The sequence below is a fragment of the Orbicella faveolata genome, unplaced genomic scaffold, assembly GCF_042242905.1.
Source record: "Orbicella faveolata isolate gen_17 unplaced genomic scaffold, um_ofav_v1 contig_1, whole genome shotgun sequence".
NCBI lineage: Eukaryota > Metazoa > Cnidaria > Anthozoa > Scleractinia > Merulinidae > Orbicella > Orbicella faveolata.
Window position 1 is genome coordinate 9,963,754 of NW_028301536.1, and position 25,651 is coordinate 9,989,404.

General features: G+C 39.7%; 2 protein-coding genes across 4 annotated transcripts in view; one reads left to right on the forward strand and one right to left on the reverse strand.

Annotated features, from left to right (window-relative positions):
* The window catches only part of LOC110056911 (tudor domain-containing 6-like), a 101,065-nt gene that overhangs the window by 67,097 nt on the left and 8,317 nt on the right, over positions 1–25,651 (forward strand). For all 3 annotated transcript variants that reach the window (XM_089288462.1, XM_089288469.1, XM_089288466.1), the window contains 3 exons: positions 333–418; positions 4,706–4,906; positions 19,624–19,688. In XM_089288462.1, coding sequence (XP_089144588.1) covers positions 333–418; positions 4,706–4,906; positions 19,624–19,688 — 352 coding nt within the window. The remainder of the gene's footprint in view (positions 1–332; positions 419–4,705; positions 4,907–19,623; positions 19,689–25,651) is intronic.
* LOC149118024 (uncharacterized) lies at positions 22,082–23,197 on the reverse strand. The gene has a single exon (XM_089288475.1). The coding sequence runs from the start codon at positions 23,195–23,197 to the stop codon at positions 22,109–22,111; it is 1,089 nt and encodes a 362-aa protein (XP_089144601.1). The 3' UTR covers positions 22,082–22,108.

Consider the following 25,651-nt stretch of genomic DNA (forward strand, 5'->3'; position numbering starts at 1 on the left):
CTCTTCAAACCAAACAGCGTTTTAGACTTGCGAGACCTGCTCATTGGATGTACAATGACCTCCATAGTTTTTTCTTCACTGTATTGCTTCATTCAGTTAGTCTTTTTCTGCATTCAACAGTGGTGATACTCTTTACATTCCTAGCTCAAGTAATCCATTATCTGACTGCTTTTATCTTGCAGTAACATTTAAAGCTTGCACTGGCATGACAGAAATTGATTTGTAGTTGATGTTTTAGTTTCTCTTAGTCAAGTCAGTGCAACAGTCATTATCCATAACATAAAATAGTCATGCATTTAGTATTGAAGAGTACCTCTTTGTTTTAAATCCAGGAAGGCTTGTACAATCTCTTCTGTCAGGTTGGCAAACTGAGCTCTTGTAATTTGATTCCTCAACACAACAAAGATACTAAGATTGGGTAAGTAAAGAAATACTTTTTCTCTTAAAGGTTACCAAATATATTGCAACCTCCTCTTACCTGCAGCAAGATTTATTTAGTGAAACATTATCACATTTTGCATCAGCAACTGGTGGGACATTTGGTACTTTACACTTTTGGCATTGCATATTTAGAAACATTTCATCGAGGTATCTTCAGTTGAACAGTCTTGTGTTATTTGGAACCTAGGTCATATCAAGTACACACAAAAGCAGATAATAGACTGCTTGTGCCACATGGTGGCTTTAAAAAGGACCTCGACAACTAGTGTCTTTAAACCAGATGTTGCCTTTGGGTAGACTTTTTGGCCCAGAATGCACTATTGGGATAGGTTAGGGAAATGTTGCTTGCTAAAGCTCTAAGGTGTAAAGTTAGTACAAAGACCACTACTGTAATTGCTTATCTTTTAGAATTACCCCTAGCTTGGTTCAAGAAATGTTGTCTGCTGTTTTCAAACAAGGTTCACATAAAGAGTGGAAACATATTGCTTCTCCTCAGGAACTTTTTTTTCCTTCTTTTCTATGAGAGACCAAAAAGTTAACATTCAACCAAAAGTTTCCAGAGTTATTGGCAAATATTGCTGCACACCTGGTGGCACCTTTTGAAACTGCAAATTAATTTAAGCAGTCTGTGAGGGGACTTGTTCACCAATGAAGGATATAATCTCAGTGACATAATGCTCTTTACCTCCAATACTTCTCGTTGAAGTACTTCTCATTGGTATTAATCAGTATTATTACCCAGGCAGTGAAGCCTGGGTTCAAATCGCCGTCTGGTCTCTAAAACGCATGCGTCACCTGTGCATGCATACAGCACATGGAATTTACAGAAGTTGTCGTCATGAAAAGTTAGCACCGATTCCATGTTTTCTAGGGTGATGAAATCACATACAAACAAACACACTGTTCGCGGTGGACCAACTCTAAAGGACTTTAAGCGTTTTCGGAATGAGTCGGTCTGCAAGCCTTACGAGAGTTCAATTTACCAGTGAACATTTTGAGTGAATTTATCAAGAATCATGTTGTACCAAAGGAGCTATCAACCGAGGCTATCAACTCTTCAACTTGATAAAAAGCACCTTCAGAAGCGTCGTCGTATTTTTAGATGTGATCGTGAACCAAGTAGAATCCCAGCACAAACTCAAGAAAATCTGAGCAACAAGAGCAGAAAGGTTAGAGAATTTATTTACGAATGTATCTGTTCGAGTACACCTAAGTAAAACACTCTGAGAGACTTTGTAAAGTATAATAAAGTTAAAATCTCAAACTAAACAATATTTTCTTGTTATTTTGTTGTAACAGAGTTGTGTCTTTACGAGAATGAAACCCATGTGGCGAATTATTGTACATTTAAGCTGAAAGAAACTAATGTATGTTGACCCCAGCAAAACAATTCTTGGCTTGCACTGTCACACAATCCCGACACAATAAAAAAATTATTCGAAAACCAATTAGTGGATAAAGTCAGGAAATTGTGATGTTATAGAAGATTAAGATGGATTCCGCTCTAAGTTCGAGCAATAAGTGCAAAAATTATTTACTAAAAATCTACTCATAGAACGGTAACTTTTGGAATACTATTAAAACAACTCACTTAAGTTTATTTCTCTAAGTGACCCTGTGATTAAATTCTTAAGCATTCTCGAGAAAGTTAATTTCAAACCTCATAAGAATGCTTAAAGCGTGTGTTATTGTGTTTTCAACTAACGCGAAACGTCTATTTTAATTGAAATATAGATAACTTCAAGTTCAATTTTCTCTCGCGGGGTCAGCTTCAGAGCTAAAGTCTTGATAAGTTCTTGTTAACTGTGTTCAAACTATTACCATGCCATGGGGTTTTTTTGGTAACTTAATTTTTGCCATTATTGCTCGAATGTTCTGTGGAAATCATCTTAATAAAGATGACACCTCTCTAATTTTTAAGCGTGTGCGTTTTCCCAAACCTCAGATATTCTTTGAAATATTTTGCACAAATTTACAGAGCCCAGTATGGAGCGGCCATGTTGGTGTACCTCTGGGTACACCAACATAGCAGCCAGAAAATAGTGTAAACATCTTGAACTTACTTAGCTATCTAGGCGACTGGTTATCTGTACTGAACAAACAAGCATTTACATAAGCACTTTTCCTAATACTTTCACTTCTGAATGGGCTAGTATATGTTTTTCGACAAACGCGTTCGTAGCTCTATGTCACGCATTGCCATAACTCTGAAATTCAAAATGTCTCGCTTTCTTGAGAAACACACACAGAAAAAAAACAACAACCAAAAAGGCTAAGGAAAATAGACTGAAACGTTTATAGGCTGATATACAGAACTTGACTCATTTCATGCCCTAAAGGCCTGCGAACCAGTAATAAGCTATTAATCGATTCCAAGAAATGCAATCAAAGGCAGAATAGCTTGAGCACATCGAACTCAATTGAATTTTGAACGACTTCAAATGCAGAACATTTAGCTAAATTGCAGTATAGCTAGTGTTTCTTAGTATAACGACTGCCTGGGTACATGTAGCATTTGAAGCGTCTAGTTGTGTATTAATTTTTAGTGGTTTTATTGTTTAACTTTCTGCCATTTATCTCCAGTTCTGCAAAAAAGAAGCATAGCTTCCATGTTTTCTAGAAAACAAGAGTTTCATGTTATGTACCTTTGGGAGGAAATGAAAAGCATTAAGTTACGAAAATTGGAGTGAAAAGTTTAATTGTCACATTTGCTATTGGAACTTGTTATTGAATTAAAATGAACAAGAATCAACGTAAAACATGACTGTAAAATTCAATGCTGTCTTGATAAACAGCGGTCTTAAATTATGATTTAGACCTTCATTGAAAATACACTCATGAAACACACACACTGCTAAGATGATGTCTTATCCAGGTTTCTGTGTGTCCCTATTCTACGAGGCAAAAAGTCCTGGCTGACTACCAGCTGAAGGTAAATACAAACCGGCAGTGAACGGAAGGGGTGAGGACCTCTGTGAATATTGTGTCAGAGCTGAACATTGCACTCTGTAGTATCTGAAATTGTTTCGCTAGTTGAAATCTATGAGTTATGCAAGTTCATTTTGTGCACATGGTTAATTTTTGGAAAATAAGTGGTATGTGAATTCAATAACTTTCATTTTAAGGTTTATCAAATTTTCAATAGCTGATTACCAAGGTCAATTGCACTTATTAGAAAGGGGGCCATTATTGGAAGGGGCACTAAATCGAATCATTACAATTATTTCCAGTTGATCTTTATTTTGTACCATTCCTAGTTACTATGTCACTTGTCCTGGATGGTTCCAGGGGGTCCTGAGGGCTTTCTTCCCTGGAAAATTTTTAAAATTGACTTCCTCGGAAATGGGATTTCCAGCATTCAGAGGCCAAGTCAGCATGTTATAATGTTTCATTTTTTTTTTAATTAAGGGGCTTCAACCGACCCCCCCCCCCCTTCCCCGACACCCCTAGATCTCCCCCAGCTTGTTTCATGTAACAGTAGGTCTTAAGGTATCATGGTGGGTGCAATTTTATGGAAAATGCAAAACATTTTTTTTTTGCTGTTCAAATTGAGAAGACTGCTAAGTTGCAATCTCCGGTCATCTCAACGAAGTGAACCTCGCTGGACAAGTGATAAGTTGAAATGTTGCTCTGAGTTTCCCACCTGTACTCAGAGTAGAGCCAGTGGAAGCAGTTTAGTCTTTCCAACTTTGACCCTAGTTTGGGTAACCTGCTGCCTAAAGAGTAGATCCTTTTAGGAAGTGGTAGAGTACTCAAGAAGTTGGGAGAAACACTCGACTACATCTCATGTTTCCCCCTACATTTCTCTCTTGCTCTAGCCACTTTCTGTGTGCTTTACAACAGAATATAGCACGGTCGGGGCTTCTTTATTTGTTAAATTTGTTGAAGAAGAAATAAGCACCCTGTCCCCTTATAAGCATCGCTTCTCCAGCAAGTGTGCTCCCATGAGCTACCAAAAGTACAATGTATAATTATAAGCCCTCTGGGTGCGAAATTGAATCATTACAGTACTTTAAAAAGGTAGGAAAATACAGAGATGCAAGTTTGGTTGTACACAAGAGTAATCAATTTGCTTGGGGCAGAATTCCTCCGGAAAGTGTAACTTGCAATTGACAGGAATGGCAATCTCTACTTCTTCTCAGACCTCAGCCACCCACCTCTATGCTTAACACATGACATTTTAACACTGCCATGCGCTGTTCTGGAACCCAGAGAAATCAACACTAATTATTGTGACTGGTAAATATTTTGACTCCTGTTTCAGGTTTGTGGGCTATGACACTGTGCGTGAGGCAGAAGCAGCAATACAAAAGTTTGACGGGTTTGATTTGGGACAAGGTCATCGGCTTAAGGTTGCACTTGCCCTGTCGAAACAGAAACCAGACTTTGGAGACTTAAGAGACATATCAAGTGATGGTGCAAACAGAAGAATACACGAACATATTGATGATAGTGCAGCTTCAAGGTAAACATCAAATCTCTTGTACTGAAAATTTACAAGCTGTCAGTGCCATTTTCATTGATGGCCAGCAATTGATGATGTAACGTGCTTCTTTCAAGGAGGGACTGTTAAAAAAACATTTATGTTTGCTTCAGCTTGGTTCACACTAGCGACATAACAACATAACGACATGAACTACATAATTGTTTATGTCAGTAATGTGAACATCAACAGAAAGACAAGTTTAGGTGGAAAAAAGACTTAAAAAAGGAGAGAGAAAGACTTGTTTTTGCGATTATTCAGTTTCTTTGTCTTTGATGACGGTGTCATCGAAGAAAACAAAGGGAAAATACTAGAAGAAAAGGATGAATGCATCTGATCTATCATCAAGATGCTAGGAGAGCACACGCCCAGTACCAAAATCCCGTCAGGGCTAAGTTTGGATGATCAAGGATATTATTTCAGGTAAACAGGTTAACCCTCCTCATCTTACTTGACAGTTGCTGCCATTTTGAAAGCAGTGCTGGTTGTGGGAAATCTCAAGAGAGGTCGACACTTTCACAAATCGCAAAATGTTAAGCAGCTTTATTGTAGATAGTAACCCTCATAGAGCGCTCAATTAGGTGCATAATTATAAAAACCAACACTTCTATCTTTCTTATGTTCCCTATACAAACACTCATTGGCAAAGAAGTTCTCTTTTGACTAGTCCACACAAACTACGAATGTGTATTAATATTCTTTCACGCATATTTTTGACCTCTCACGCGAAAACGTTACTAATGGATATCCGTTAAACGGTCAAAATAGGGAGCTTTAGCACGCGCGTTTTTGAGACGCGGACGGCAACCGGAAGAGAAGATTTCGCATGCTAGGACCGTATTGTCTCCCAGACTTTTTATACTACTCATCTCTAATGAAGAAAAGATACTTAGCAATGTGAATATGGCTGTGTGAGGACAAGTTAAAAGTGAAAGTAGCTCACTTCCGGCTACCGTCCGCGTCTCAAAAACGGGCGTGCTAAAGTCCCCTAATGAACGGCTGGCGAACGGCTAACGAACGGATGAGAAACGGATGTTCCATCTGTTCAAAACGATTTTAAATACCACTCAAACGGCCACAGAAAAATTTCGAACGGATGCTGTAAACGTTCGAAAGGCACTGGAAAAATTTCAAACGGCTGATGCCAGCCATTTGAACAGCACAGGAAGCATTTTAAACGGATGACGACGGCTAATGAAAAATTTCGAACGGATGACGCCAGCTGTTCAAACAGCGGACAAAAATTTTGAACGGATGATGCCAGCCCTTCGAACTGCTAAAGAGACATTTGGAACATATGATTCCAGGCGTTTGAATAGCGGAAGAAAAGGGCTCGTATTGAACAAATGGTTATAAATGGCTTAGCGGCTAAGAACGCGTTTAAATAATGTCAAATAATTTAAGTGCGAAGCTTTTAGGAGTTTTCACTTGTTTGGAGATTTTGTCTACGCACGGCTAAACTTTCCGAAGACACGAATCCCTGTGCTTCAACAACTACAATTATTTAAGGTATCATGGTAGGTGAATTTTTACGAAAAACGCGAAAAATATTTTTTTTTGCTGTTCAAATTGAGAGGACTGAGATAAATATTTTGCAAAAAGAATGGTAAGAAAAGCTTTTTTACTTTTTAAGATAAGGAGAAAACTATTTACGGTGTGGCATTTCATTTGAACGAAATAGACATGCACGTGAACTGTTCTTGATCCGGTTGTCTTTATCGTTAGTTAGCTTTTGTTCTTGACAAACTTAGCTTTTGCTTTCCTTAATGTCCGAACGAAAACGCAAGAAAACTTCTTGTCCATTTGCATCTTCGAAGAAGCCGAGGAAGGGAAAATCTGGAATCAACGAATTCAGTGTGGAACAAGCAAGATCTTTGCCTTTGAGCAACCGTGGGTCGTACTACAACCAAGACGAATGGTTATTCGAGGACACTAGTCCCGCCAATGAAGCCGTAGAACAACCTGCAACAAGTGCTAGACGCACGAAAATATTGGCAGAGAACGGACGCGGCTCCGAAACGTCTATGACGACAAAGTCAAGCGAAGATGTTGAGCCGTGGGACAAACTTCGTGGAAGGACGATTGTTAGCGGCGATAGGCTTCAGGAAAGTTTGGTGAAGTCTGTATCCTGTCGAGCATTTTGTCCCTCGGATTTTCATTTGTTTCCAGCTGAACATCGACTTGCGAGGTTCGCTTGCCGGCCCGCTTGCCTGTTCCACTTCGAGATTTCCTCTTTTTGGCTTCTCGAGGCATGGTTTTAATAAATGTCTGGAGAACGAAGAGGTCTAAAGTTGAGCAACATAATACCAATTCTGCCGATGAAATCTTCTGTGTAAAAGAAGTCACGGCAGTTTACATACAAACCTTTTTAAAGCTCCAGTATTTTGTCCTTCGAACGATAACACTGCGGCTGGTTTTCGCACCAGAATTGTAGACGTCTGTTTATTTCAAGTTGCCGACATCTGTCAATGAGTCATCAAATCTCCTTACATGCGGGGATTTTTAACACCTAATCATAGAAATCTCATAAAACGTTTTTCGTCTTTTTCTCGATGAAATAAAACGGCATCTAAGGGTGAACATTTTTAGTTCGTTTACGTGCGTCTTCCGACGGAATTAGTTGAAAATCGGCAGCCATGTTCAAGGATACTTCGTTCGAAAAAGTGTGTCAGGCTTTGTTTAATTTCGCTTCCGTTTAAAAGTTATGGCCTCTCTTGTAGAAAGGAACGTTCGCATTGACAATATCAAACTTTAGGAGGTTGTAAAAGAAACCAAACCACATCTGGAAAATCGCAGACACGATTTTTGAGGGTGACGTGTGAGAAAACATTTCCGATGTTAATCGCGCTGCTCCGATAATTCACGCGCGGAAGCAAACCAATTTAGGCAAAGCAGTGTTTCTGGATATTTCTTTTAATATCACTGCGACATTGACTTTTTAGAAAATTTCAAAGATATGATTGTATTCTATAACTATTAAGTGGCAATCCCGCTAAAAGCGGTCCACTCGACTTCGGGACCAAAAATAATTTTCCTTCATTTTTTGTCTGTGAAAAGGGTTTGACACATATAAAAAAGCAATTTATTATTTTCCAATTCCTTATTTTTGCTTTGCTACGAGCCAAAATTGAATTTTGGCCGAACTGAGGTTGCCGACCGTGATCAGAAAGGTAAAATTCACCGATTTTGTGAAGCGTGCTACGTCGCCTAAAATGCAGCTCACGGAATTTCGTTTTCATACGAATTTTAAGGTACATTCATTACTTTGACTGACGAAATATGGAAACTTTTCGAAAAATTCTAAGCTTACCAGCGAGGCTGGAAAACACCCTACTCCGAGGCCTTTGATCACCTACTAAAATTTAGCCAAATTTGACGGGGAAAATCTCAAAAGTTGGGTCTAAATGAAGCCTAAAAAGCAAATCACAGTAAATTTCATACCTTAATAAACCGTTCTATAAGTTCAAACCGGTGGGTATCGCCTTGGATTGCACGCGAGAACAGATTAAAATCTGCCACAGTCAGTGTGTTTACAGAGCTATCGCTCGTTTCAAAGCTCATTTGCATAACCCTAGCATCCAGTGAAAATACATCTTCTTCCGTTCAGGTTCGTTTGTTGACCTTCTGAGTAGGGGCAAATAGCTTCCTTTAATACTTGTGTACACTCTAGATCCAGTTTTGAGGTGAAGGTTGCGTTAAAGTTGATCAATTCATAAGACTTGCGAGACTCCAAAAGTAAATAATGGCGTCGGTCTGCAGAAATTAACCGTAGCCGTCGTCCCGACCCTTCAATAAATTCTGCCGCAGAGGTAGCACTAGGAGAAGGAGAAAATCATAAGTTCTCATTTACCGTTTAATGGCAACTGAATCCTGTACTACTGCCAAGACTACTGGGAGCTTGAGGGCTATGTGCCCGAATTTGAGGAACAACAACAACGAACACTTGCCGGTTGCATCGCTGGGAAATGAACCTGAATGAACACGACACGCTTGAATGGAACTATGTTTTGCGATGAATGATGGGCTTTACTTCTGTTTTATGCTTGATCCTTGTCTTTTAGTATCTTGCACAGCGCATAAAATAAACTTCGGGATCCGTTTATCGGACCGTTTATACAACGAAAGCTGCACTAGCTTCGTCAAAATGTCACACAAGTTGTAACGTGACCAATTACCTGGGAGGGGGTACTCATTTATATGAGCTATATAGGTATCTGTATGTGAGGCCCCAAAGGGTAGGGTTTTTCAGCCGTTTGGGTCATAAATAGGGTATCGATTTTGGCCATTTTGGTTATAAATTGGGTTTGGCTTTAGCAATCATTGCACCTTTTCAATTTTTATCTACCTTTCCTCAGAAAATATAAGGAGTTGCTAACACATAAGGGCGGAGGAAGCAGACATGGACCTAAAATTCACTTTTCCTTTCCAGTTATCAGCCGTTCGTTTTTCATAGGAAACACAATGGAAGAAAATCAAAAGATGGGACCATGGGCTTTTGTTGAAGGTCTCATTGATAATGATGAAAAAGTAGCTTCTGCTAAGAAACATACCCAATTCAAGACGAGTGCTAAAGCCATACCCAATTGATGACCTCAGGCGTTCAAACAGATGACGATTTTTTTTGAACGGATAACCTCAGCCGTTCGAATGGATGAAGATTTTTGCGAATGGATAACCTCAGCCGTTCGAACGGATGAAGATTTTATTCAAATGGCTGAGGTCATCCGTTCGAACGGATGAAGATCTTTTTTGAACAGATAGCAGCAGTTGTTTGAACGCTAGAAATTTTTCTGAATGGATGATCCAATCCATTCGAACAGCGTCCCACTGATCATGAACGGATGGCAAATGGCAAGCAAACGGTTTTTAAGCATTCGAACGGATAGCCATAGTGTACGTTTTCGCGTGAGAGGTCACATTTGCACTTGCTTAGTAACGTGACATGACAAAGTCACACAGTGAACAGGACATTACCCGATAGTTTCCAACACTTTCCCCCATTTGTAAAGAAACACGCAAAAGGAAACTTGAGTCTCTTAGAACAATAACAATTACGAACTGGAAAGCTAAAATTAAGAGAATCGTTGTTCAAAGTTCAGCACCAGTGTATAAGTTGTTCAGTATCACAGTGATCTATATGCAATCTGTATACATAGTTTCAGTCCTCACAGGTCTGCTTCTTCCACAACATCTCAAATGTACCATTGGGGGACAACTTCAGCATGACACCTGGGTCAGAAGAGCTTGGTCTCAGGATTTGACCTTGCTGGGTTGGTGACTGGTTGATGCCATCGCAGGATATCCCAAGAGTGTAGAGCTACTGGACTGTCCTCTCCAAAAAGGTTTTTCTGGCTCATAGTTTTGCAGCACGAACAACACCATGACATCCACTGAACAGCTCAACCACCGCACCCAGAGACCACTCCCCTTGATTCCTTTCCTCTGGGCAAACTAGAACAACATTTCCTATCTTTAGAGATTCTTTCTTGCCTTTTTTGTCACAGTGAGCCATTCTCTAAGAGCAGCCAGGTACTCGTGGGTCCAGTGTTTCCATAGCACGTCCTTACAAGGTTATAGATACTTTGCTATTTACTCAGGTTCCCAGGCTCCTCTTGCTAAGTCTCCTGTTTAGGCAGGCGGTTGCTTCGTTAGAACAAGAAAGAAGCTGGTGTGAGCAGCAGTAACCGGGTGTCGTCTTTGACATCAGGCAATGGGTGTCAGTTGAGTTGAATTTCAATTTCAAGGACAACTGCACACAGCTCCATCCAGGAAAGCATTCCTCCTCTGATCGTCTTAAAGAAGGTGTGTTTAAACATAACAATTTTTTCTTGGACAATTCTGTGCAAAGGAGACTTGCACAGAACCACGCCCACACCATTGACAGAACCACACCCCATGTAGAGTGTAATGATGTGGTTGTTGTACAAACTTGTTGCTGAATGGGCAGTCATCTGGCAAGTAGATACCAAGATTTCTTCACTATAGTCGGTAGATTTAGTTGCATTTTATTAGCAGCGAACTTAAGGGATTCATAGCACGAGCTAAGACTCTCCAGATCTTTGTATCTTTTTTTATGCCTAAGAAAATAAAATAAAATAAAATAAAATAAAGATCCTTGAATCAATTCCCGACTGCTGCTCTGCTGCATTGACTGGTCCTTCAACTTTGGAAACATTTCGGTGGCAGTTGTGCCTGAACCTTGCAATCCACGTGCATATGCATAAGGTGTTTTGAAGATCATGGTGGTGTAGTAGCTAGTTGAACTAGTCTGTCTCTTCATTAAATGTGATAGCAGCCAGCACTTTTTTCACATCTTTCGACTCAGCATAAGACTCTGCACTGGTAGCTGCTGTCACTAAATTTTCCGGCCATGTGTTGTGGTCTTCAAGCCAGTGCAGTCTGTACCACTACAGTGCTGACTCTACAACAGACCTACCAGGACTTCCAAGATCGGCCAGATTATGGGCGGTTGGCACGTGCCTCCACTCATTGACAGCGTGTTCTCTGATTTTTCCAACTTGATTAGCTATGAACTGATGATATTCTATGCTGTCTCGAATCCAGTGTAGTATGTCAGTACTATTAAGCCAGCAGCAAACCGATGTCACAGGGAATCTAGTCAAGGCTCTATGTACGTTGTAGACCAAGTTTATAGCCATATGTCTGGCAATCTGAGCCTGGGGATCAACAACTGTTGCTTGGCAAGAGGTGCCTTCGCTGCCACAAGGGAAGGGAAGATTGCTCTCCCATTTTCTCCATTTTGTCACAAGCTCATCATGTACTGGAGCTCCTCAAGCTTGCTTATGCTCGCAAGCCTCTCGATTAAGAAACTTTTCTTGCAATGAAGTGGGAGAAACGAGGATGAGAGGTTGTAGATTCGAGCTAATGTCCCTGAAATTCCCCTCTTTGTCAGCTCGGGCGGTCTGTAGGAAACAAGACACTCGGGTATCTTCAGCTTTGTCCCGACCAAGGCCGAGTAGTTTGGTCGTCTCACCTTAGGCAGAGCCCAGGTGAAGCTTGCTGTAGGTGTTCTTGCTCTCTGCAGGTAGTTTGTGAGAGTCGTTTTGGCTCAGAACTTAGACATGTCAGAGTTTGTTCCGAAGGGCTGGTTCAATGTTGATTTCACATTAATGCTAAAGCTCAAAGATGTTGATTTCACTTATAAACACTAACATCTTGTTGGCTTCAGGTCAATGGGCCGTCTCAAAGATGCTTTTTTCACTTAAGGAACAGTTAAATGTTGACACACGAAAGCTCAGAGATGTTGATTTCACTTGAAAAAAAAACATATACATGTTGATTTCACGTCAACAGCCGACCTCAAAGACACTTTTTCACCTAAGAAACAGTTAAATGTAGATTTCACAAGAATGCATAAGCACAGAGATGCTCATTTGACGTATGACAGAGCGAAATGTCGATTTCACGAGGCTCCCGAGATTAGGGTTATGTCCCCTGATCCCATAAGTTTGAAAGACTACAAATCATGCTGATTTGAAATAAAATTGCTTTTATAATCAATCGCTACTTGTTTGCCATTACCTGTGGTACTGCCTATGTCTACAACTACGTAAAATCCACTTCCTCTTACTTATATTGCTGTCTACTAACATCTAAAGCCACCAAACGTCCACTGCACGTGATCGTAATGCAGCCAGGAAGGTTCTGTACAGCTCACATGTGGGAGACCTGGCGGTCGATGCAAGACTTGTTTTAGTAATCAGTTCTCGCTTTCCAAACTTTGATGTTGGTAATGCTTGGCAAATGGGCCACAACTCACGAGAGAATTGTTTTCTTGGGCAAGAACTGCTCTTGGACTTGCCTGCCTGCCTGCCTGCCTGCCTGGATCGATCTGACTTCAAACGCCGATAACTAGATAAGTAGACTGATTGTATCAGTTTTTTAGAACACCACAAAGTATATTTTGGTTCTTTAAAACGTACTGATGACTTTCGGGTTTATCAAGGCTTTATGAGGTCTCTCAACCACCAGGCAGGCGTGCAAGGTATTTTAAAAGAGCACTTAAGAGCTTCATATATATCTCTTTTCTGTTCGATAGTATTTCTTTTGGCACTCGCTCCAACCTACGTGTTGTTTCACATCACAATAACCGATGTAAACAACCTAGTTCGCAGATTCCCACTTAATTTCCTATGTTCCTTTGGCTTACTAGAGGACAGCTAAGATTCTGAGGGATTTGATTTTGAATTTGAACACTATAAACACAAGCTACATTTTATGTATCGTATTGGCATAGGATGCTGCCATGTTTGTTTGAGAGAAAGCTATCTTGACTCAGGCAGAGTTTTTTCAAAAAACGTGCTAACGAGTGAAAAAAGTCCAGGTCAATGATTAAAATGTAATTTGTGGTTAATTTACCGAGATTGATGCAAATCAGAGCCAAAGAAGAGAAAAAGGCCTAAAAAGCAACATAAGGCGGATATGCATGCGGCTCTTTCGCTCAAAAATCTTATCCAGTTTTGATAAAATAGGAATCACAAATAACCCAAAAATGTTTCAACAGCGCGCAAAGCTCAGTCAAAAGTCTCTTGAATGTTTTAGCCCAGTTCCTGAAGTGATGCAACTAGTAGCCCAACCCAGATCTCACTTTGCACGGTCATGAACATGGAAATTACATGTTCAAATGCCTGGAGAAATGCAGGGATTTTATCAATCGAGATAATTTTTTCAGTGAAGAAATCACGGAAACTAGTAGATTTTATTTAAGGGAAAAATTTGGGTTATTAGTGGCCTTTAAACAGTAGGCTGACAACAAAGTCACTCAATAAATGCAACATTACTCTATAGTTTCTGACACTGGTGGCAGGCTGTTCGACAGTTCTTGTGCTGCTCTGATTGGTTCTTTGTTATATTAATTCAATGTTGTTCACACTTGTTTTCACAGAAACATATCAACATAAGGAAAAGAACAGTTTTTGTGTGATTATGCGATTACTGCATAATCCCATATAGTCTTCAATCATCTTGAAAGTTTTTAGGTGTCAGGATATGATGAAACCTGAGAATCTCTCCTCCGATGAGAGTTAATAGTTAATGAAAATAGTGAAATCTCGGCCGGTGAGAGTTAATAGTTAGCAAAGATAGTGAAACTCGTAATCAGATCGTCGCATTTGTAAAGTGGCCAACAAGATGATGTTTCAAATATAAACTGCCTTTTCTTCTAGTCAACTCCCTTCTAAACGGTTCAAAAAGACCCAGGAACAGAGGTAAATAACTGCATTTATTTTACGTGAATGTAACTGATTATGTTTTTGCTGATTCAGTGTTCAGGTCCCCTGTGCCTTGGACAAACAAGAAGATTTTCATGAATGCAAATTGAATGGGAGCCTTAAAATTGCCTACAGGCCAAAATTTAAACTTGGTCTTTTTTTTCTAAAGCGTTGTTGAACCTGGTCTGGGCTCGAGCCCTAGCCAGGGACACTGTGTTGTGTTCTTGGGCAAGACACTTTACTCTCACAGTGCCTCTCTCCACCCAGGAGTATAAATGGGTACGAACGAATTGTTGGTGAAACTTAACAATTTGCGGGGGAGTGGCCTGCGATGGACTAGCATCCTATCCAGGGGGAGTAGAAATACTCCTAGCTGCTTCATGTTACAGAAACTAGGATAAGCTCTGGCAGCTATGAGCCAGTTGGCTCCAAGGCTTCTTTTTGCGTTGTTGCGGTGATCTCAAAGTCTTCAGGGTGCGATGTTTGTGTTTTTCATGCTACGGTGTTCGGTGAAATAAATTCTTTTGCGGCGCTGTGGTTTCTTGTTTGATCCTTCTCAGAGCTAACTTTAGCATGCAAACTTCATTAATCTGTGCTAATTTATGACAAGCACATACCATTGTTTTTAACAAAATACAGACCACCACTGTCTACTTTATAGTTAATCTTCAATATGCTTCAGCTGCCAATCCGAAGCTGTTTTCATTAATACATAACTTGACAAGTAACTCTACCGCTGCCACGATGCACCCTGAGCTGGACGAAATTTATTATCGACTGCGTAGCTTTTTTAGCTGATTTACAGGCATCCGCAGTGAAATGCAATGAAAAGCGTTGTGGTGTTTATTTCATGTCAAATTGTAAATGCCGCCAGATACAACAGAGAGTTAACCAAGGTAAAAGTTCATTTTACCCTGTGATCAGGCATGGTTTAGGTCAGTTGCCAAGGTCGAGATAACAGATGTATTGTGGTCGCCTGGTATCTCGCACCCCGTGATGTCCAGATTGTGTCACTCTCATTCAGTCACAGTTTCTACAACGTTTGTTTTCATGGCAAAAAAAGTAAGCCAAGTCCGGACCAGCCACTCGGACAATATATTCGAGCGTGCCTCCAGATAGTCTGAAGTTCCCTTTCCACCATTTGGCAACAAAATTTCCGTGCAAAAGGGTTTCAAACCAGAATTGGTTAGCGAAGTCATCAAAAGTGCTTCCTCTCTCGGCCATTTCAGAAAGTTGCACGGGTTTGGAATTTGAATTGCATGGTTAGTGGGTTAAATGAATGGAAACAGAAACCACATTTAACTAGAGAATGTTGGTCTGTAAACAAACACCTAGAAAGAATGTTCAGCTAGTTATTCTTCCTAGTGAATAGCAGTATATTTATTTTACATGAATGTAAATGATTATGTTGTTGGGGTCCCCTGTGGTCTGAGTTCATTGACAGTAACTTACAAATAACAAACAGAGCTTAGCGTTGATGCAGCGCCTGAATTATGAAATTTTGCAAACCAAATTTCCCTTTGGGCGAGCTAGAAGATTTTCATGAACACAAATCGAATGGGAGCTTTATCATTGCTTACAGGCCAAAATTAAGCTTGGTCTTTTGTTTACGTTTTTAATTCATGTTGAGTTTACTTCAACACATTACTCAACAGTCATGCAAATGTATCTCGTAGAATCCTTTTTTCGAGAAAAGTTCTAGGGATTTTGCATGTTGAATTTCTTCGTTGTCCCGGGTCACATTACTTGTAGGTTCCCTGTCGTGATCACGTGTGGTTGATTCTTCACTCGCAGACTTCACTCAAATTTGTGGCCATAATAATATATTTCTATCGGTATATAAGGTTGAGCCTTGATAAACTTGAGCAGCGTTTATCTTCGATCTAATGTAGACATCAGACTGAGAGGTGATTTGAATACAAATTTATTCTATGCTCACTTTGATTTATAGAGGTAATTTCAAAAACTCATCTGGTTGAGTCATGTGGTATGGTGTTCGACTAAAAAGCAATAGGTTACAATAATTCTAAGAAAAGATGACAAGCACAATCAAAAAGATAAAGACAAACAACTTACAGATGTTTTCTCCTATTGATGTGAACTGGTAGATTGAAGTAACTGATGAACTAAACTGAAACTTGATGTAATATGTACCGAACAAAAATCTTATGCCACGAATCACATGATGATAGACGAGTTAAATTTTAAATCAAGTGTAACGCATGTACATGTAGGGGAAATGTCACACATGTTTGAATCCTACATACCAGCCCCAAAGTGTGAACTGAAAGCATTTAAACTTAAATGAGTGATTCCAGTGGAAAAACTTGAGTAATATCTCGTCACTAAATCCATTTGAAATGGGTCATCGCAATCAAGTCAATAAAGAAACAACTGTTCTCTGATGTTACAAGCAAACTTTTTTGTTGAGGACATAGACTGCGAGCAGCCTCCCTTTTGCTCGAAAGTCTGTGGGGAAGAACGCAAAGAAAAACGCATCATAAGCAAGCAGTGGGTTGTGAGCGTGCGAGCGTGATATGCAAAGCTGCGAGCCGCCCACGCTTGTCGCCACTCGCATCTCACACTTGCAGTCACACTTGTTTTGCTTTCTTCATCGTGTTCTTCCCCACGGATTTCCAAGCAAAAGAGAGACTGTTTGCAGTCTATTGAGGACCTCAAGATCAACAATGTTTAGCTGCTCCTGTGGAGTCTACGAGCCTCTGGAAGAACAGCCTTGTCGATAAGACGTTCCAGTTTTCAGCGTGACTCTCCTCAGAAGCCTATCTCTCTTGTTTGGTTTTGCTTCCTGGATGCGACCAAGGGGCCACAAGTTCTCTACCACGAGTACAATGTCCCCAGTTTCATAGTAACACCTTTACCTTTGTAGTGATTGCCTTCTCACTTACAGCAATTCAACTCCCAGATACTGACTTTTAAAAGCAAACTCTAACCAAATAGAGTGAAACTAAGCATAAGCCCACAAGTACGCATTGCAGACCTACTTTTAAGTTATGTCATTATGTTTATGCTGTTATGTTGCTATTATTTCATCATGTCATGATGTTCACACTGCAAACATATCATAACTTCCTTATGTTATGTTTATCTTGGAATGTCATTATGTTGCTGGTGTGAACCACACATTACTTGTACACAACCATTTTCCCTATGTATGGTGCCCCTTTGGTTTTATTATGAGAGGTTTGATTGCAGTCTTGGGCAAACCTGGTCCTGAGAGGGTCTCTTCATTAAGAGTCATAGTCTATAAGATTCAAACTTTGGCCGGCCACCATACCTCACCGATTTTGCTGAAATTTGGCATGCAATCTTGTTTTAGGGTCCTAACTACGAAAATGAATGTTATAAAGTTCCAATTCTTTTTACTTTGGAAAATATCAAGAAGGTCGATTTGGGGTGACTGGCGGACTGAAGGAGTGCTTGTTACTTCAATCCTGATCCTGCCATCTTAATTTCTCAACAATTCTTGTAAGAGACATAAAGAACTATCCTTCTTTGTCTTATTTATCAAAATAAATTCGGAAAATGATAAGTTTGAACGTCCAACGGCCAAGAAGCACGAAGGTATATTTTCTTAGCTTTGAAAAATCGTAAATTTACTTCATATTGGAAGGCTGATATCTCCAGTGATATCTCCCACTCAAGAATATTCAAGTCACTTCCCAGCTTAGAACCCAGATTACCGGGCGCTAAGGATAAGTCGCATTTTCTAGGAACCGTCGATGCAGTGGGTATAGCACATCAAATTATGGGGCGAAAATGTTTACTATGAAAAAGATAAGTAATTCGAATCAGTACCTGCTCTTGTTTAAAGTAGCTGAATTTCGCTTTTAAGTGAAGCATCATGATGTTGAAACCTTTGAGATGAGGCCTTATATCTCTGGTACATTATGAAAGCGATACGCACTCGCTTGATGCTATGCTTTGTCTGCAGCTGTCCGTAACAAACCTTGAAAACCCACATCTAACCATTGTTATGTCATCTTTGTGTCGATGAAAGCCATTCAGAACTGGACATCGATAGGCAAATCAAAACCTCTGAAATAAAAATCGAGAAGTACAAGTTTACATTGGATCTCTACAAGCAATTCAGTTATCAAGTAATCAATTTGACCTGAACTTTTGTTCTGTTACCCTTTTAAAAGCAAGAACGCTTTTGAGGTATGCTGAGGGTACGGGTGATATTGCCAAAGAAATAAAGACAAATATAATAAACCACTTACCTTAATTCCAAACCACAGTAAGGAAAATTCTTCACCCCGTTCACGGTAGGATTAAGTGAATAAACTTTATTAGCGAATGCGTGGATTGCAAGTTAGTGAACGGGAAAGGATGTTCATTTCACATCAGTTTGTCAGTCAGTCATCCTCGTTATGTCCTCGACGTTCATCGTTCAGGCTTCAAATTCTACCGAAATACACAACTTTTTCACAATAGAAGCTAAGGTGGGTGATTTTTATATGCCATCTAGAGAAAGGGGAGTACAAAGGAGAGTTTAAGAGCCTGAATCAGTTAAAGAAGACTTAATTTGAAACATGATGTAATTTCCATATTTGTACACAACAGTGATTGAAATTATGTCGGTCGGTATCTCCACGATAGTTTGTAGCCACGTAATCCGGATAAAATAAACCGTTCTTTTTTTTTTTTCGATATTGGAAATGAAAATTGAGTTGCTATGTTCTTGGTGATTTCCAAAATACTTTGATTTGGAAAAAGAAATCGAGTGCTTGTTATGAAGAATGTTTACAATTCAACAACAACATGATCCATATCAATTCAAGATTTCTCCAGAAATCAGGTATCAATATTTTTTAACATGTCGTAAGACGTAGGGTATTTATACCATATAAACAAGAAACATGGAAATAACTTTATTTAGACGACAGGAATAGTTTTCATTTCTATAATTTTATATATCTACCGTTAAATTACCCCTATTTTTTTATTAAGGGAATCAATTATTCAATAAACAAGCTGTGTTCAGGGTAAATGGCCAGTTCTTAACAAGGGAGATATCCTCCTAATTTGCGGTAAATTTGTGACTTTAAAGTGACGTAGACATAACTTCGAGCTTCTTGGCCGTTGGTTGTTCAAACTTATCATTTTCCGAATTTATTTTGATAAATAAGACAAAGAAGGATAGTTCTTTATGTCTCTTACAAGAATTGTCGAGAAATTACAGGATCAGGATTGAAATAACAAGAACTCCTTCGATCCACCATATTGGAGGGCCGCCAAGGTTACTCGAAATCAACCTTCTCGATATTTCCCAAACTAAAAAGAGTTGGAACTTTTTAACATCATTTCGTAGTTAGGACTCTAAAACAAGACTGCAAGCCAAATCTCAGCAAAATCGGCAAGGTACCGTGGCCACGACCTTTTTATATAGCTCGAAAATAACTGAGTGTGACGCTTAATATAATATATGTTTTTGTTTTTTTACAAAAGAAACGAAAGCCTTCAGAATGGTGCATCAGGTTGCCTTATTTCAAATTCCAGGCCAACCTCTACAGGTAACACTATGGGTTTCTGTGTACTCTGTGGAAAGGTCCCTTAAACAATGGCATCTTTGTATGGGAAATACATGTGCCATGCTGTTAAATAGTTTAAAGTGCACCTAACCCCCCAATTTTTTTTCGCTAAAACGAATCCACTTGTTATTCGAAGCATTTGTGCAAAAACATTTTTGAATTTGGTTGAATCCTCGATTTTCTATGCCCTTTCAAAGTCGCACTTAAAGTGTTGCATGATTGCGTTTTAGGGAGTCTGGGGCGGCGGTTGCTGATGACGTCTTCTCAGGAACCAAACACAATGGCACCTGAGTCAGCTCTCTGTATTTGCTCGAGAAAATGGAAAACAAAACTAATCGTTCCAATATATTTTGGGTCTAAAATGTCCAAGTTTTGTTTCAGAATCATTTCTTTTTCGTCACTAGAGTCAGAGTTAAGTTTTGGTTCGGAAGACCCCGAAATAAACTTCGATCGAGCACATTCGACAACTGTGAACTCAGTGCTCAGAGTTTTGTGAGCAATTTGCAATATTTCAAGCGACAACAGGGAAGACTTCTTTGCAGACAAGCTGCTTGTATATTACAGTGCTGCGCGCGGTACCGTGAACACCCAGACAGTTTTTTTGACATTTTTATGACATATTTTTGACATATTTTTGACGAGTTGATACAGGCGGGGTAGAATTCGGCGGGAAACCAAACATGACTAAAGCGCTGGACTTTTAAAAGCTCACGGTTGTGAAAGATATACTGAAATATTGGTCAAGAGTTCTACAATGCTACACACTCGCTTTCAACGTGCTTGTAAGTTTTCCTTTTCTAAAATATTTGAACTCGGGTTTGCTTGACGATCCGTTTGTCTTTCTACGACCTGACAGCTGTCTCGCAAACGAAATTATATTTTTATTCTATTTTACACTAGCTGATGTTCAACTAAGACTGAATAGGTATGGTGGAAGCTTTGATAATGGAAGAGCCCTACCTGCAATGTACAGAGAGCGAGTGTTGGACCTTTATCATGATGGATTTGGCAACCGTCAAATCGCACGGGAAATTTGTTCGAGCCCCGGTTTTGTACAGAAAGTGATAGACCGTTACAATGAGCAAAATACATCCCTCAGAGGCATTAGAGTGGGCTTTCCTAGTCCCAAAATGGATGAACAAGTCGTGGAGTATATAGAGGTACAAAAGCTAATGAAACCGAGCACTTATTCGACCGAATTACAACAGAGGCTTCTACTTGATGGCGTGGTTCATCCTGCCAATCTACCGAGCGTATCACAGATCAACAAGGTCATTCGCAAAGAACTTGTAATGACGAGAAAGAAACTTACATCTATTCCACTCGAATCTACAACCCCTGAAGCAACAACAGCTATCGATGATTTTCTTACTGAAATAGCTAACATCAACCCAATGACCCTGCATTTCTTTGACGAATCCGGCGTAATCAAGGGAGCGCGCCACTAGGACAGGCTGCTTTCGAAATTCAGCGCTACGCGTCAAATGCAAATTTTACTATAAATCTTTTGCATTCATTTTCCGGCGTTGATTTTTACAATATACTGGACGGTTCATCTAATGGATTTGAACTGCTAAGCGTCTTTGACGAAGTTCTTCAAGAGCATCGAGCGGACGGGAGTGCAGTGCTGGTGCGGGGAGACTACGTGGTCATGGATAATTGTGGCTTCCACCACGGTCATCGCATTGAACCAGTGCTCAGGGAAATGTTAGCCGATTGCGGTGTAAGACTATTATTTCAGCCACCTTACTCACCACATTTCAACACCAGTGAATATTGCTTCCACGAGATAAAGGCATTTTTACGTCGCCACCAGATGCTAGCTGTAAATGAAACCAAAATCGCAATAGCGCAGGCGATGCTCAACATAACTGACAATAGCTCGTATGCATATTTCAAGCACTGTGGATAATTTTTACGAGCGACACTTTTTTTACCTTTTTGTACACCAGATCAGAAAACTCAACTAAGAAAAATGTTACATGATATCTCTGAACACAACATATCATATTTACAAAGTTTGCTGTTTGTTGACATTGTTGAGTTGCAAAATACATATCACAGACATAGTAACGCAAGAGGTACAACTACAAGAGCGGAATGTAAACGAAGGTTTGTTTAGCTAATAACTACAACAGTAGAACATTTCCAGAAAAATCAACAAACGAAGGAGAATCTGAAATTAGCAACGCTATCAAGCCGAGTTATTTGTTATTTGACCTTGATAAATATTCCCCAGGTTCAAATAAATCAGTGTGCAGGAACTGTTGAGTTCACTTTAGTTTACCTTAATTTTACTCGAGAAAAACAATACGAGGAATATAATTCAATCCTAAAAACATAACATTACAAGAAGAGAAATAAGATGCCTTCTATCCTGTGAGTGTGGTGATACGCTCCATTTATAAATAGATGTTTACATTTGAGTTCTCATATTGATCAATAATCATCGGAAGTCTCCAGTCTTCGTCTTCACACCAGTCGGGAACCTTTTTGAGCGCTCTTTGTAAAATTATCAGATCCCTATCCAGCCGGCTTCTGTTCACATACTTTACTTGGTTTTGTGCCTTCAATCTAGGTCTCGTAACAAAGAAAAACGAAGATTTTGCGCGCTCACGTGCGGCCGTGAAACTTTTGAGATGGGTTTCCTCTTCTTGTGCCTTGTTTTCCAGAAATCTAATTTCACGCTGAAGTTGGCTAATTTTCGTTTTGTGTTCGGGATGCTTTTCTATTATTTTACACACACTGATGTCCGTGCAAGGAGGTTTTGAGCATTTTACTTTTGTGTGACCACGGCAATGACAGTTGTTACAGAGTCGAGCTCGAATACAACTGAGCGACTGAAAGTGTCTGGATTCACTGTTCAGTTTCTCCAATTCTTCTTTGGCACTAGTAACTTGTACTTTCAACACCTTAAGATTTTCTTCCATTTCCTGTCGCTGGCAGTCCAAAGGACTTTTCTCAGCATTTTTTGGAGCTGCTGTAGTTGCGAGATGCGCGCCAGGTTTTGGTGTGAAAGACAAATGCTTTGGTTGCAGCGACTTGAATTCGTTAGAAGCTGAAGAACTCGGCATTTCCGCGTCCATTCGTCTCAGTTTTCTTGGCAGCGGCAAATCTACTTCGCTTGCCTGAAGAAAAATCTTTCCATAGTCCCGATCCTTGACTTCTTTTGCACTCCTTAGCATCTTGCCGAAAGCAAAATCATCTGGATCTTCCGACAGATTGATGATATCGCCGTCTTCGTCACGATATCTTACACGAATGTTTGAAGCGGGTAAGTGTGCAAGTGGTGAACAGTTTTGCTTTATCGCCTGCATAAGCTTAGCAAAGGAGATATCCTTGATCAAGAAAGTACTAAATCTTTCCTCCCAGTACTTCACCTTCACGTGGTACGTTGCCATGTTTTTTGTAATGGATGTCACATTGGGAGATCTACTCCGCCTTACAAGATTATCTGCTCCCTGATTGGCCAGTTGCCAATTACCAAGCATCAAACTCGTCAAAAATATGTCAAAAAAATGTCAAAAAACTGTCTGGGTGTTTATGGTACCACGTACAGCACTGTAAAAATGAAAGGCTAGATACGAAGTAGAGGAGCAGGCAAACGAAAAGCAGGAAAGAAAACTCAAGGACCGCTTTGGATGGTAATTTCGTCACCCAAACACAAGATTCCCACGCGTGTTTATAGCCTGTTTACATTTTTCCTTAGCAAGAATATATTTTGTCAAGGTGTGGTTCTATTAAACCCAGTTTGTGTTTTACTTTCTGGAATGCTTTATGTTTATAAGAGCGACGTTAAGTGTTGCAGATTTCAAGACTTGATGACCTCCAAAACACTGGCTTCGATCGATTGAAAATTGCGATCTTAGATGATTGTCTGGACCTGTATTTTGGAAGCTGAGGGAAGCAAGGCGGAAGGAAACATTTCATACAATTACCGATTTCACATTGTCACACGCTTTAAGTCGTAACTCCAAATAACCATTGTAAATTTTTCTCAAAGTTTGCAGTGAAATTCGTCCGACCGCAGATAATGTTACGCGGTCATATTTTCGACACTATTGCACAGAATGTTTGTCGCACTGCTGATTTCCAAACCTTCGAAAAACTCTGTGAGTCTAACAATTTTGTTATCATGTAATTCTAAAGGATTAATTTTCAACTTTTATCTAAATCGAAAGAGAAATAAGTGTTGGTTGGCGGACGGTACCGTTGCGACCTATTTACATATCAGTATGTTGGTCCATAGTTAGTAACGCCTCTTGATTGATCACACAACTTTGCCGGCTATGTTATACATACGGTGGGATTGGAAGATATAGGCTGTCGGTAGTATTCCTACAAACTGCTGGTTGGTGTTAAGCAGAAAATTTTGAAAATAGCGTTTGAAAGTCTGCGGAACAAATTCCAGTGAGAGTTCTTCAATGGTTCTCACAGACTCAGTTCACTTGTTTCGGTTTGACAAAATCAACCATCGTTTACGTCTTTATTGTACCATTGACCAATCATCGCCAGTAAATTGTACAGTGTATCTGTCTTTGAATCTGGGATTTTGCTGCAACAGCCGATAGCACTTCTGGAAGGCGTTTCTGCGCACTTTTCGAATGTGTATTGCACCATCCTGAAGGAAGTGAGAGTACATGAGATATTCAACCTTCCCGGGTAGACGTCACAACAGCTGCTGGACCCATTCTCAAACTCGGTCGCGAAACAAAATGGCTATGTTTTGGAGCTATTTTCGAGATTTCGTCGGGGCACAGAAAATCGAAGATTTAACCAAATCCAAAAATTTTTTCACAGAAGTATTTCAACAAGTAGATTCGTCTTAGCGAAAAAAAATTGGGGGGTTAGGTGCACTTTAATGATTACTAAAAAAACACTGTTTGCGACTGCTTGGAACAAATCAGTCACAAACAGTGTTTTTTTTTTACTGTACTTAGGTTTTATATAAAGTAAATAATTGAAATGTATATACTGTTGTAAATGCTCAATGTCACATATGCTTGCTAACCGTAAACAGACATTGCTGACAATATAACAGCATGATTGTGTAATCAAGAAATGTAGTCTCATAAGTTGTGTTAAGAACTTGACATACTTTGGAAAAACTTCAAGAATAGGAAATTACCTGTGGAAAGTGGTTTTACCAAAGAACTTTAAGATTGTTAGGTTAACACCGTCTCAATTCGTGTAGTGAAGTTTTTCTCCAGGGCAACTCTCTGTTTCTGAGATAGGAAATTATACCTCTTTTGCCGCATGTCTCTGAAATATCACGTTGGGGACCTACAACACTCCTATGTGATAATTTCAAGGTAATATTCAAAATAAAAGGAAGGAGGATTTAGCAAACCCTGCAAAAGCTCATTTATCCTGATCAAACAGTTCTTATCAAAGGCAAGGTACATAGCTATGAGTGCATAAGTAATAATTGGTGGCTTCACACAAGAGCTTGTAAGTATAATCTTAGTGCACTTGGAACCTACTTTGCGTTTTAAGGGGTAAAATGTACGTACTTGGACTTAACATAGTGACCATGGAAACATTCGTAGTTCAAAAAAGCCGAACTGCGCTGCCAAGTATGGTCTACACCACACCTGAGAACTCACTTGACCAATAGAAATGGAAGCCAATGGAAAGCAATGTGCAGTGGTGCTACAATTCTGATGAAAGGACGGACGAGCAACTTTTTGCTCGACTTTCATTTTCATAGAGAGCCTAAACCATCGCTTTTCATATCATCTGACACCAACTGCAGTTCTGCAAATTGCAAACAGCTGCTGTTTCAAGTTTCGACCTGTCGTTTCTTTGCACCCAAAAACTTTGCCAAAAACCGTGTTGCTGCTATGTACTCGTGCTGTTTACAACCAGGTACCTATATGGTTTTCTTGTAAGTGTAAAACCCTTAGACAAATTAAACAGGAAACTATAGAAAACTCTCTTCCTTT